Below are 14,773 nucleotides of genomic sequence, written 5' to 3'. Positions count from 1 at the left end.
GATAACACTGGCCCCTTTTTACTCAATGTTTCTTACCAAATGAATTCAGAGATCAAAGTGGGTACGTCCATGATCCTTTGCCAACTGCTAGGTTAGAGAGTACACTTGACTCAGAACTGTAGGTGTTTCCATTGGCTACAAGTTCAGCCCCACCTCCTTTCCCTGTTCTTAAGCACTACAGGGTGGTTTCCTTGAGTCACACACAGCTGGGCAGGGAAGGGAGCTCAGCACGTTCAGCCCTGCAAAGGGCAGTACACAAAATTGAGAGTAAAGCTCGAAGAGAGACTTGTTTAAAGAAAACGGCAATGGATTTGATCCCAAACTTTTCCATGGAAACCTGGCTGCTCCTGGTTATCAGCCTGGTGCTCCTCTACCTGTGAGTAAACTGCCCAGGCTCTTCTCCTCAGTGATCAGGATTTGGGGCCTTTGAATCAGATAATTCTTCCCTTTACTGGCTTGGAAAATCCAAAGAGAAAATGAAGGGGACATTGTTTGAGCCTGGGATGTGCAAAGACTTAAGGTGTTGCTTTTGATCTTATGCAAATCCCTCCTCTTCTACTAAACTCCACCTTTTGGGTATAGGAGGATGGAGGTGACCTCAATTAGATCTGGGTTATCCCCAAAATGAGTCTCAGATTTTCCCCCAAATTAACCAGCCAGGGCTCAGTGTGCATATTATAAAAGGATAGTCATTGTGTTTGATGGGAGGCCTCTTCTGCATGGTCTCAGGATTGTGGGTATTGTGAGGACAGGAAGAACTTTTGTGTTGTCTTAACCTCTGTTTTCTCTGATGCTGGAGATGTGGAGTGTTGCCCCATGTATACATGCCTAGATTCTGCTTCCTTGTTCCACTTCTAGGACCATTTATACAACGTCCCTAGTATATTACATTTGATCATTTTATTTTTGTGAGTGTTTTGCCTGCATATATGCATGTATGTGCACTATCTGAGTGCTTTGTGCCCATGGATGTCAGCAGAGGACATTGTATGCCTTGGAACTGGAGTTACACATGGCTGTGAGCCACCATGTGGGCACTGGGAATTGAACCCTGGTCCTCTGAAGAGCAGGAAGTGCTCTTAACCACAGAGCCACCTCTCTAGCTCCCATAAATGATGAATCTTTAGAGAAAAGAAGACCTGACTTTGATTCTTTCCCTTCATCATTTTCTGTCAAATTCCCTACCAGCAGTAGAGGGAATTCCTCCTTCCTATGAAATCTACTGGCATCCACAAAGGGCAGAACTCTGAAACAGTTAGGATGTTAAATATTTTTTTTCTACGTTCCACTGGGAGCATCAGTGAATATGTTCATCTCAGGACTGCCTTTCAATAAATAGATTACTGTAATAGTACAGTGAGGGGAGGAGAAAGGTTATCTTGAGTTCCAGAATTAAAAGCATATGTAGCCACCCCACCCATTCTGTCACAGTGGTTCTCAACCTGTGAGGTCTTAATCCTTTGGGTCAACAGAGCCTTTCACAGGAGTCACATATCTGACATCCTGCATATTAAATTTTTACATCATGATTCATAACTGTAGCAACATTACGACTATGAAATAGCAATGAAATAATTTATGGTTGTAGATCATAACAACAGGACTAAAGGGTCATAACATTAGAAATGTTGAGAACCACTGTTCTAATCACCCCTACATGAGTGTGTGTGTGTGTGTGTGTGTGTGTGTGTGTGTGTGTGTGTGTGTACCTATGAATCTGTGGGTGGTAGATGCTCTCCCTTCACACATACATACCTCATATTTGACTTCTTTTATCATTAGGCTTTAAGAAAAGGTACACACTCACAGTAATGTGAAAATGTAAAATTTAATTTTGGTTTTATTTTTAAAGGAATAGTAAGTATTTAACGTATTATGGTAATACCTTTTCCATCTTATGATATTTTATAATTAACTGAAATCTTTCATTTCTTTCTATTCAGCATTAGAATTTCTTTAAGATAATCCCAGGACCTTCTTTTAAAAGGTTAAAGTGGGTCTGTTGCTTTCAATATTTGTGACAGTTTTACAATAACTTCATCTGTTTATAATAGTGTCAAGAGTATGAGCATAATGCATAAACAGATACATGGCATGGATTGCATGCATGCTTTGAAATAAACTTGGTTATCAGGTTTTAAAAAATTCACCATTGTTTGATATACCAGTTTGTCAGGTCATTCAAATCCCTTAATAGAGGTGGGTAAGGAAGAGGATGAGTCAGTGACGAAATAGAATACCTTCAGGTATGAGTTGGCAGGAAGTGGAGAATACACATCTTCTCTCAGGAGAGACCTCTCAAAAACACTTGTGGGGTGTGGCTTCTACTGGAGATCACTAGGACAGATGAATCACATCCAATCAATTTCCTAAATAAAAGCAAGTGAAAGAGACGACAGAAAAGAATTCATATGACCACCACACTCAAGTTACAAGCACTTATTAATGATTAACTTTAGGATTTAGAGCACAAATGTTTTACTCGCCTATTAAGATAGCCTTTGTGGTCTTTGGGAGTCCCACAGAGAACTCAAGAGAAGTAAAGACCAAAAATAGTAATTGCTGTTGGAGATTTTATTGTTATTTGTTGGTTACACGTGGCCTCCTCTGCTTGAATTTTATAGTGCCTGTATCCACGATTGGTGAGCCTCTACAATAAGCAATCCCAACATACTAGCTTTCTCTTTTGCTTCACAGATATGGAACTCATTCACATGGAATTTTTAAAAAGTTGGGAATTCCTGGGCCCAAACCTTTGCCTTTCTTGGGGACGATTCTTGCTTACAGGAAGGTGAGTGGATTTTCCTTGAGCTCCCTAGCTTGCTTCTTGTGGTTGCCAAGACTGGCTTAGTTCCATCAATAAAAAGGCAAGCTCTTGAGTAGAAGCAGGTGGAATTTCAGAAACCATTATTTGGCTTCCACCTGAAGCAAGATCAATTTCCTCAAAGCTTTGCTGCTGGTCTTTGGAAAAAGTTGTTTGGCACAGTTGATCAGCTCAGCTCTCTGAAATGCCAATGCTTACGTTGAGGACTTGATGTTCAGATTTGTGACCTGTTAAAGGCAATATACTTTTATTCCATTCTTCCAATTTTCTCCTATGTGGACCCCTTTCATAATATACAGTAAGTCACTTGAGACTTTTAACATGTGTCTATATGTGCCTCATATTGATTTATTCACACTAGCAAGGGGGAAACTATGCTTTGGGAATTTTTATTCACATTTTTAAAATTTATGACTAAAACTTAGCAGGAGTTTTCTTTTTAAGTGTCAGAAATGACAACTTGAAGCAAGTGTCTAATTTCCAGTTATGTGTACAGGAGAAATATTATTCTTTGCTGCATTGCGTGTAGAGGTGGCATCTCCCTATCTTTCCGTGTTGACAGTGAGCCACGAAGGCAAATTCTTTTTTATTAAATTTTAAAAATATTCTTAACATGTATGGCCTGCATACATGTTTGTATATGAGTACCTGGTGCCCACAAAGGTGTCCCTCTGGAACTGGAATTACAGAGAGCTGCCATGTAGGTACTAGGATTTGAACCCTGGACCCCTGGAATAGGAGGCGGTGCTCTTCAACCCTGAGCCCCCTTTCTATCTTCCTTCTTGTCATTCTTATTCACTGGCCCTCTCACTCAGCAACTTACCCGAGACTAAATGCTCTAAATGAAAAGAGGCCAGTGGTTTCTTCAGTGTCTTAATGCTATTTATTAGTCTTCTAGGGATAGGTCATGAGATAAATGAAAAAGCGGCTGAATATGGAGTTACATGGATCTTATTGGCTTTCCCTCAGCTTCTGTTCCACCCTGTGCCTATGGAAGGAACAATTCAGAGAGTTGGAGGGTTTTAAGGTCAATGTGTAAAGAAGTAAGAGCTTTGGAGAGAGACAGGGTGCTAGCTTTTATTCATAATGAAGAGTAAGTGGCTGAGAATGTGCAATGCAGTTAGCAATTATCCACAAACAAGGGTGAGGGTTTTGTGCATGTGCTGTGTTGGGAGGAAATTCAGGAAACTTTAATAACTCCATTTCAAATGCCTCTAGAACTTAACCTCCCTTCTACTGAAACACTTATGTATAAGAATGTCTCACTGCCATTGAGGGATAGTAAGCCTGATTTTGTAAAAGTCAAACCATTTGTACTCCAATTAGAACAAGAACACTATATTTAAACTATTCATGGATTTTCATTTTCTTTACAGGGCTTCTGGGAATTTGACAAATACTGCCATAAAAAATATGGGAAATTATGGGGGTAAGTATTATAGCAAATTCCGCTGAGTAGATTTGAAACATTTACAAAAGTCCACAGGATGTTGAGTAGAAGTGATGTATTATAAAGATTCATGGAGGCTTTTCCTATCAAAGGCCCCATATAACTTCCAGCGTCATGATTCACAGTTGGAATTTGGTTAAAGAAGTTGTATGTTTTGATTTTCTCAGGACTTGATGACTCAGGAATGGTTCATCTGAGTTTTAGTTCAATATCTGGATATTCTACTCTTCCAATGTTCTACTCTGTGTACCTCTCAAATAACATATAATGATTCCCCTGAGACCTTTAAAGATGTGTATCTCTCTGTATTTCATATTTATTTATTTATTTATTTACAATTTGAATCTAGTTTATGCTTTCAAGAAAGACTGTGAGTAATCACAAAACATTGAAAACACATCTAGGTTTTAAGAATCCATCTTCTTAAAGATTTTTTTCACTTATTCAAAACCTTCATGATGGGAAGGCTGCTCAATAGAAATATGTATGATATGTATGAATATGTTCTCTGCTGATTCTTGCTGTCTTATTTGGAGTCAGATGTCCTATCTAACACAAGACAGTCTTGCTAGATCTTAGCTGCTTAAATATATTCTGGGGGTGGAGGGAAGATAATCTTTCTATATAGTTGAAGCTGGCCTTGAACTCCTAATCTTTCTGCCTCTACTCCTTGAATGCTAGACTTTTAATAGGCAAGCATACACCATCATGTTCAGCTCATGATACTGACTTTAAAATTTTATTTATTTTTATTTTATGTGTATGAGTATTTTACCTGCATGCATATACATTCACACACACATTGCCATAGAGGCCAAGTGTCAGATCCATTGGAACTGGAGTGACAGACAATTGTGAACCACCATGTGGGCTCTGGGAATCAAACCCAGGACCTCTGGAAGCACAACCATGATCTTAACCATTGAGTCATCTCCTCAGCCCCCTCATGATTTTTTACAGTAAGTGTGGGATATGGTCACAGCACCATGTTCCCTGCAGACTAATGAAGTTTTTGATCTTGGAACTTGGCTAGCACTTCTTTCTTCATCCATCTTATCTAGTTTGGTGGCTGTATATGTATGGGCCACATGTGGGGCAGGCTCTGAATGGGTGTTCCTTCTGCCTCTGTTCTACACTTTGCCTCCCTATTTCCTCCCAAGGGTATTCTTGTTCCCCTTTTAAAGGAGTGAAGCATTCGCATTTTGGTCATCCTTCTTGAGTTTCATGTGTTCTGTGCATCTAGGGTAATTTGAGCATTTGGGCTAATATCCACTTATCAATGAGTGCATACCATGTGTGTTTTTCTGTGATTGGGTTACCTCACTCAGGATGATATTTTCCAGTTCCATCCATTTGCCTATGAATTTCATAAAGTCATTGTTTTTGATAGCGGAACAGTATTAATTATTAATAGGAGACATTTAAGCTGTGCTATGTGACTACCTTCTTCTATTTTCTTTGCCTATCCTTCTAGAGAAACTGTTGTTCATACTTTACCAACGGGTTCTAATGAATTCTAATGAATTATTCCATTTCAGGGCCACTGGAGGTTGGTTGAGAACATTGCAAGAGGTGCCAGGCGCATTGTGCTCCGTGTTACACACAAGTGAGGAGGTGTAGCCTCTTCATACCTCTTTAACTTCTCTCACACACCTTCAGACAACTAAGGGCTGGCCACAGGGTCTGCTGAGTAAACACAGCCCATACAGACCTTGTGATCCTGCTCAGAGCACACTAACACTGGATACCCTCTGGATCATCCATTTGCACTTAAATTTCTCACCTTTGGTTTTCCACTGAATCAATATCCTTTCCGATGATATAATATTTTGATCACACAAGGTTATGAAAATCAGTGTGTATAGGCAATATTCATGTACGCACCATCCAAACTTAACAAATGTTCAAATTTAGTGCTAATTATCATCTCTTTGTAGAGCTATTTTGTGTTTGCCTCTTCCCAGCATAGGCTATATTACACTTCATTTCACGAGATGCCAGTGATCTAGGTGTTCACGCTGCTGTGTAACTAGGCATATTGTTGTGTAACTAAGGTGTGTATTATGTAATGTCTGGATCAGATTCTGTGTTTCTGGGCATGCCTCCAGCTATAAAATCCACCTGGCTGGGTTTAATCCTCTCTGCTTTGCCAATGCAGGTTGTACGATGGTCGACAGCCTGTGCTAGCGATCACGGATCCAGACATAATCAAAACAGTGCTGGTGAAGGAATGTTACTCTACCTTCACAAACCGACGGGTAGGCATCTTTGTAAAATACCTTAATCTCTGTTTGTTTATGTATTAGAGCCTTTTTGATGTGTGTTTACATGCATGTGGTGTATGCGCACATGCACACACACATACCTACACACATACAGGCCAGAGGAGAACGTTGACTGTCCTACTCTATCACTCTCTATATTGCCTTGAGACAGGGTCTGGACCTGGAGCTAAGATGTTAGTCAGCAAGTACTACCACTTTTCCTGTTTCTGCTCCTCAGAGAGCTGGGGTTACAGGTGCTCAGAGCCACATCAGCTTTCTTAAGGATGTGTTTTATATTAGAACTCAGGTCCTTATGTTTATACAGCAAGTATTCTTTCTTATTGAGCCATCCTTTCAGAGCCCCGTTTATGTTAGTTTTTCTTTTGCTATCGAATAATTATAATTTCATAGGGCATTGGCCCAAATGTACTACAAGCACCCATGGATCTTCATCTTCTTTGACTCAATGGTGATGTTCTACATAACTAAATTTAGTATGTTTCTATGACAGAAAATGTACCTAGCCCATATAGTTTATTCAGTATTAATTTTACATGCATGGATTTGGTAGTATGTGCATATAGGTGTGCAACTCCATGCATAGTTGTGCAACTATGTAAACCACAAAATTGTTCCTTCGCCACAGTCTATTTGACTGTGTGTAGGTGCTCAAAGAGGACAGAAGAGGGTGCAGGATCCCTTAGAGCTGTAGCTACTGGTGTTATGAGCTGAGGACCAAACTTCATTTCTCTGCAAGAAGAGAAAGTCTTCTTAATTGCGGAGCATTGTCTTCAATTCTTATAACGTTTTGTTATATGTATATAGTACAAATCTATTATCAATACTGATAGGTGATACTAGTGTTTCTGAATTTGTCTTCCTTTAACATGACGATTTCCAGTTCCATCTGTTTTCCTATAAATGATGTAATGATATAATTTTGTTCTTTATGGCTGAAACAACCCCCCTAGTGTGTGTGTGTGTGTGTGTGTGTGTGTGTGTGTGTGTGTGTGTATGTGTGTGTGTGTGTGTGTGTATGTGTGTGTGTGAGAGAGAGAATGTATGTGTGTATCACACATGTTTTTAGTATTTGGAGACTTGTGTTTGTGAGACTTATATATATATGTCTGTACATGTGTGTGCCTGTGTAAACCTGAGGGGCCAGAGGAGGATGTTAGATATCCGACTCTATTACTCTGCTGTTTGGCTAGTCTGGAGGGCCAGTGAGCTATTGGTATCTGCCCATCTCTGCTCCCCAACAGGGACTTATAGGTACCTATGGCCATGTTCCAAAATGTGGCTGTTGAAGATTCAAACCCAGGTTCTCATGTTTGGGTCTTACCTTGTGAGCCACCTCCCCAGTAGAAGGATTTGATCTGAGAATGCTTTGTGTTTCTTCATTCCTTCAAATTTCCGTTGACTTATCTTATGAGCATTTTTATTGCTTTTGTCAGATTCATACCTAAAATATTTAGTTTTCTTTGGTGTGATTGTGAAAGTCATTGTGCATTTAATGTGGTTTTGTATATTTTTCACATACTTTACTAGTATGCCTGAATTTTTGTGAATCGACTCATTTGTAAATTCCAGATGTTTGCTTGTTCACGGTGCTTTATGAATTCTCTAACTTGACATTATTTTAATGAAGATAAGGAGTTTTTTTTCTTTCTGATCTATATACATTTTATTTTATCTTTCTTAGCTTATTGTGCTAGCTGGGGCCTCTAATACAATGTTGAACTTTAAAGCATATAAACTTTAATTTTCCATACAATTCGACACAATTTTTTATTTTATTAAAGATTTTTAAAAATTTATTTATAAATCTACCCATTGCCCCCTTCATGGTCCCCCCTCCCACAGTTCCTCATCCCATTTCTCCTACCCTTTCCTTGAGAGGATGATCCCCCACTACAAGGCCTCCCCCTCCCTGGGACCTCCAGCCTTTCAAGGATTAAGCACATCTTCTTCCACTGAGGCTAGACCAGGCAGTCTTCTGCTATATATTTGTCTAGGGCCTCAGACCAGCTTGTGTATGCTGCTCGGTTGGGGCTCAGTGTCTGGGAGCTCCCAAGGGTCTGGGTTAGTTGAGTCTGCTGGTCTTCTCATGGGATTGCCCTCCTCCTCAGTTTCTTCCATTCTTCCTCTAATTCAACCATAAGGGTCCCCGACTTTAGTCCAATGGTTGGGTATAAGTATCCACATCTGTCTCAGTCAGCTGCTGGTTGGACCTCTCAGAGGACATCCCTACTAGGCTCCTGTCTGTAAGTACATCATAGCATCAATAATAGTGTCAGGCCTTGAGGTCTCCCCATGAGGTAGATCCCCAGTTCGGTGGGTAACTGGACTGCCTTTCCCTCAGTCTCTTCTCCAATTTTGTCCCTGTAGTTCTTTTATACAGTAACGATTCTGGGTCAAAGTTTGTGACTGTGGGTTGGTAACACCATTCCTCCTATTGAGGCCCTGTCTTTCTACTGGTGGTGGACTCTTCGAGGTTCCTCTACCCACCATTGAGCATATCATCCAAGGTCCCTCCCTTTGAGTCGTGAGAGTCTCTCACCTCCCAGGTCCCTGGTACTTTCTAGAGAGTTTCCCTATCTCCTCCCTTCTGAGGCTGTATATTTCCATTCATTCTGCTGTCCCTCTGGGCTTCTCTCTTGCTCCCCTCCATACCTGATCATGTTTCCCTTTTACCATCCCACCCCCTTCTTCCACCAAGATACCTCCCTCCCTTCCCCTTGCATGATCTTTCCCCTTCTTAGTGGGATTGAAGCATCCTTACTTGGCCTTTTTGCTTTTTAAATTCTTTTTTTTCGGAGCTGGGGACCAAACCCAGAGCCTTGCACTTGCTAGGCAGGCGCTCTACCACTGAGCTAAATCCCCAACCCCTGCTTTTTAAATTCTTAATTTCTGTGTATTGTATCCTAGGTATTCTGTACTTTTTGGCTAATATCCACTTATAAGTGAGTACATACCATGTACATCTTTTTGGGTCTAGGCTACCTCACCCAGGATGATATTTTCTAGTTCCATACGTTTACCTGCAAAATTCATGATGTCTTTGCTTTAAAAATAGCTGAATAGTATTCCATTGTGTAAGCGAACTACATTTTCTGTATCCATTCTTCCATTGTGGGACATCTGGGTTGTTTTCAGCTGTTGGCTATTACAAATAAGGTCACTATGACCATCAAGGACCATGTGTCCATCTGGTATGGTGGGGCATGTTTTAGGTATGTACCCATGAGTTGTATAGCTGGGTCTTCAGGTAGGTCTATTTACACTTTTCTGAGGAACTGCCAGATTGATTTCCAGAGTGGTTGTACCAGTTCTCCACATCCTCGCCAAAATGTGCTGCCACTTGAGTTTTCGATCTTAGTCATTCTGATTGGTGCAACGTGGAATCTCAAGGTGGATCCTCAGGGTCATTTTGATTTGCATGTACCTCCCTGATGACTAAGGACTTTGAACAATTTTAACTTCTGCTCCTAAGTTTTCGTAACTTTCTGTGCAACACACACACACACACACACACACACACACACACACACACTTCAAATTTTTCATTGAAAAATGTATTCTATTTCAATAGCATTGAACATACTAGCGGAGTTAGGCAGTATATTGAAATGCATGCATATTGATACATTGATCAACTCAAGCCAACTTTTATCAAACCTCCACAACTGAAACCACCCCCTTTATCTCCAGCCTTCTAGGGAGTGAGACATTTGAAACATACATTTTTTTTATCTGGGCCATTCAATGACATTATAATTCTAAATAATTTGTAAGCCACGCCTGTCAATATATATATATTTTCACAACTGTAGAGTTCTCCGAATCTATATATGGCAACATCTCTTTTTCTTTGAATTCTAGAACTTTGGTCCAGTGGGTATTTTGAAAAAAGCCATCTCCATCTCTGAGGATGAAGAATGGAAGAGAATTCGAGCCCTGCTGTCTCCAACCTTCACCAGTGGGAAGCTCAAGGAGGTAATGAAGTAGTAAGCTTTTCATTGGAGACATGAAGAACAGATCTGGAGGAGAATGGAGGATCACAGCCCTTTTCCAGTCCTAGTTCTCTGAGACAAAACCTTCTAACAGTGGTCTTTTGTGTTGATGCGACTTGTTGATTCATCCTTGGGAAGGCTGTGTCCACTGGGAATCGAGTCCCTCACTCACTGTACGTGGATTTTGTTTTGTGTGCAGATGTTCCCCATCATTAACCAGTATACAGATATGTTGGTGAGAAACATGAGGCAGGGATCGGAGGAAGGCAAGCCCACCAGCATGAAAGAGTAAGTACTAACACAGTTGTTGGGTGCTTGGTTGTTAAATTACTTTCCTGTTGCTGTGACAAAATAACAAAAGCAACTGAAGGAAGAAATATTTCGTTTTGGCTACAGTTCCAGGGAGATGCAGCGCATTATGACAAGAAGACTTGCAGCAGGAGTGGGAGGCTATCTGATCATACCGTATCTAGTCAGAAAGAAGAAAGAAAGGCCAGGCTATATCAAAACCTGTCGAAAGGGACCTGCTTCCAATGAGTCTCTACCTCCAAAAGTTGCCACACTTTCCCCAGACAGTGGCACTAGCTTGGGACTAAGGGTTCACATACACAGTCCTCTGGTGTGCAATCCTCTGCACATTCAAATCATATCAGTCGTGATAGAAGACTGGGGAGCTGAAGTTCCCATTGTTAAGTTGTTAATTGAAGTCACACCAGGACTAGTCAAAAGTGGGTGGTATGGTGTTACCACTGATTACAACAGCTCAGACTAGGAATGGAGTTGAGACCAGAGGAAATTGGAGACATCTTTGCAGTAGCATAAGGACTGTAATAGGCCACCCTTGAAAGGAATGTCTCCTATGAGAAAGTAGGGTGCCTGATAGAGAATGAGTTTCACCTCTGTATTCAGGATTCATTATTAACTTGTCTATTCCATTACCATTGTTGAAATTCTAGAAAAAAAAGATTGTTTAGAAAGAAGGAACATTATCTAAACAGTTGTTAGTGTAGATTCAAGAGAAAAGAGTGAAGAAAGTACTTGGCACATATTAGGATGCTGTCTGTATACCAGGAAAGTTAAAACATCAAACAACTTATATTCTGTCATAGACTTTTTGAGACTATCAGTGAAATAGTAAATACTTCTTTGGGTTGAAAAGATAGTTCTGTGCGTTAGGGCCAGCTGAATTGGATCTCTGGGAGTGGGAGAGAATTGATGTCTACAATGAAGAACAAAATAAAATGAGTACACACATGCTTAGAATTTAGCTTATCTTTCCCATACTTACACAGTGCAGAACCAAACCCAGGGAATGCTACCGCCCATAGTGGTGGATCATGTCTTTCCACATCAATTAACACATCAGTGTAACTCCTCACAGGCCTGTCCACCTTGGTAGAAACAATTTCTCTTTGAGACTTTTCCCCCAGGTGATTCTAGATTATGTCATTTCGATAATTAAAGCTAACAGTCATAGATAGAATCCCACAGCACAAAGACAGGCACAGCACTGCCATCTGACAGACATCTCACAAATGAGTGTGACAGAAGCAAGGGCACGGTAGACAGTTTCTGTATGATGCTGTGACTGTCTTGTCTGGACATAATGAATTTACTCCTGCTTCACACGGTGTGAAACTTAGCTGGACTAAGAAGATGCTTAATTGCTACTTTCTATCTCTCTTCAGCATCTTTGGGGCCTACAGCATGGATGTGATCACAGCCACCTCATTTGGAGTGAATGTTGATTCCCTTAACAACCCACAGGACCCTTTTGTGGAAAAAGTCAAGAAGCTCTTAAAATTTGATATCTTTGATCCATTGTTCCTCTCAGTGAGTACGTAACCTCATGTTTCATTCTGCCTTTTTAAGCAACAGTGTAGTGAAAGACAATCCACATACATTGTAAGTAGCCCACCTAAACAGGCCAGTATTTGGTTTTAAGTATATTTACAGTATTTTCCTGTCATTACTCTTGACAGCTGTGGAACATCTTTGTCATCCTAGAAACTCTGTACTTTTTAATGACCAATTCCTTACCTCCCTCATGCATAAGCAGTAAGTCTACTTCCTAACTGTATAGATTTGCATATTCTTAACACTTTATATGAAAAAAATGTACAAGCTCTCCCCTTTTGTGTCTGTCTTCCAAATTAGTATGATTTAAAAATTAGTGCATCTGGAAATGTGCATTAGTACTTATTTTTTTCCCTATGGCAGAATCTCATTTCATTGTAAGGACAAAACATGTTCTATTTATTTGTGACATTTCTATATTTGGAATGTTTTGACTTTTTGGCTGTTGGGAACAGTGCTGCTATGAATACTCATACAGGCACAAGTTTGGGTCTGAACATGTTTTAAGTTGTTTTGGATGTATACTTGAGAAGTGCTGAGTTGTACAGTAATGTCTAATACAGAGTGTTGAAGGAACTGTTTTGTCACAAAGGGTGTTGTCTATTCTCAAAAATTGTTTGCATCTATTCATTTATTTTGTTCATTTTTCATTTTTTCCTCCATCTTTATTAAATTGGGTATTTCTTATTTACATTTCAATTGTTATTCCCTTTCCCGGTTTTCAGGCCAACATCCCCCTTAACCCCTCCCCCTCCCTTTCTAAATGAGTGTTCCCCTCCCCATCTTCTCCCATTACCGCCCTCCCCCCAACAGTCACGTTCACTGGGGGTTCAGCCTTAGCAGGACCAAGGGCTTTCTCTTCCCCTGGTGCTCTTACTAGGATATTCATTGCTACCTATGAGGTCAGAGTCCAGGGTCAGTCCATGTATAGTCTTTAGGTAGTGGTTTAGTCCCTGGAAGCTCTGGTTGCTTGGCATTGTTGTACATATGGCGTCTCGAGCCCCTTCAAGCTCTTCCAGTTCTTTCTCTGATTCCTTCAACGGGGGTCCTATTCTCAGTTCAGTGGTTTCCTGCTGGCATTCGCCTCTGTGTTTGCTGTATTCTGGCTGTGTCTCTCAGGATCATTTTTCATTTTCATTTGCACTGATATGCTCAGTTGTACAGCAAAGCATCTTTGAGGTAGATCCTACCTAATTAGAGTAAGATAGCTTTTATAGTCACTTGGTTCAGTACACTCATACTGTGTTGAAAATCTTCTCTTGCCATATTTACAAGCGTTCTTTATTTGTAGTTTTCATGTGGGACTTCTGTCTGGTCGTAATACCAGGGCACAGCTTTTCTCGTGGAGAATTTTGGAGACGCTTTCATTCATGTCTTTCTATAATGTGGAAGTGGTTGGGAAGAAATGGCATATGCTTTTTTTAGACATTTGGTAAAATTCAGCATTGAAACCTTCTGGTCTTAGGTTTTTCTTGTGGACAGCATGTTTTTTTTTTTTTAAACCAGGGATACTTTTAAATCTGTACATAAGACAAGGTAGTAGGAGGTAAAGATTCAAAATGACCTAGGAACACATTTATAAGATAACCTTCTTTTATCATAGTTCTCCATTTACTCTAGACTGTGAGAGATGTTAGGAGTCTCTGGGTATTTGCTCTTCAACATATACTCTCTCACGCCACAGGTCCATTATGCATGGCATGCATGTCTTTTTGAGTCAGCTTCTATGGTTTGTGAACTTCTAGGAATCCGTTCATTTTAGCTAAGTTACATAATTGAGGCCATTGTTCCAGCCCTCCACTTATTAATGTAATTCCTTTATATGCCCTTATGTTTTCCATAAGATCATTCCCCTCCCACTTCACTGTGCATGCTAGTAATCTGAGTCATCATCCTATTTCTAGAACAATTCCAGCGAACACTTTGCTAACTCTGAAGATATTTCACAGAAGCATCCTTGTTTTCGTCGATTTCCTTCATCCTTTTTATTTCATTAGTTTTCGCTTTGGTTTGAAGTATCCACTCTCTCTGTCTAATTGTGTTTTCTCTTTTCTTTTAGTGGCACAGGCTAGAAAGTCTTGTTATGTGAAAGACCAGCTTTTCTTTTCAACCATAAACTCCTGTCTGACTATTGTTTGGCCTCCATCTTAAAAATCTTTGTTTTTGTGTTTTTGGTTAAAGTTATCATCATTATTGTCATTATTATCATTTTTGTGTGTATATATTCATGGGTGGGTAGGTTAAAGTTATCATCATTATTGTCATTACTATCATTTTTGTGTGTATATATTCATGGGTGGGTAGGTACTTGTATATATAGGTGCACATAAGTATACAGAGGTAAACCTCAGAAGAAAACCTCAGG

The 14,773-nt window shown here is 40.1% G+C and overlaps 1 protein-coding gene across 1 annotated transcript in view; it reads left to right on the top strand.

Annotated features, from left to right (window-relative positions):
• The first annotated feature begins 213 nt into the window (after positions 1–213).
• Cyp3a9 (cytochrome P450, family 3, subfamily a, polypeptide 9) overlaps positions 214–14,773 on the top strand; it is a 40,112-nt gene continuing 25,552 nt past the window's right edge. The window contains 7 exon segments of the mRNA NM_147206.2: positions 214–376; positions 2,698–2,791; positions 4,201–4,253; positions 6,433–6,532; positions 10,421–10,534; positions 10,751–10,839; positions 12,240–12,388. Coding sequence (NP_671739.2) covers positions 306–376; positions 2,698–2,791; positions 4,201–4,253; positions 6,433–6,532; positions 10,421–10,534; positions 10,751–10,839; positions 12,240–12,388 — 670 coding nt within the window. The 5' untranslated portion in view covers positions 214–305.

Source organism: Rattus norvegicus, chromosome 12 (assembly GCF_021556685.1).
Source record: "Rattus norvegicus strain SHRSP/BbbUtx chromosome 12, alternate assembly SHRSP_T2T, whole genome shotgun sequence".
In the NCBI taxonomy this organism is placed as follows: Eukaryota; Metazoa; Chordata; class Mammalia; order Rodentia; family Muridae; genus Rattus; species Rattus norvegicus.
Note: the sequence above shows the minus strand (reverse complement) of the source record. Positions and strands in the feature narration are given on the sequence as shown.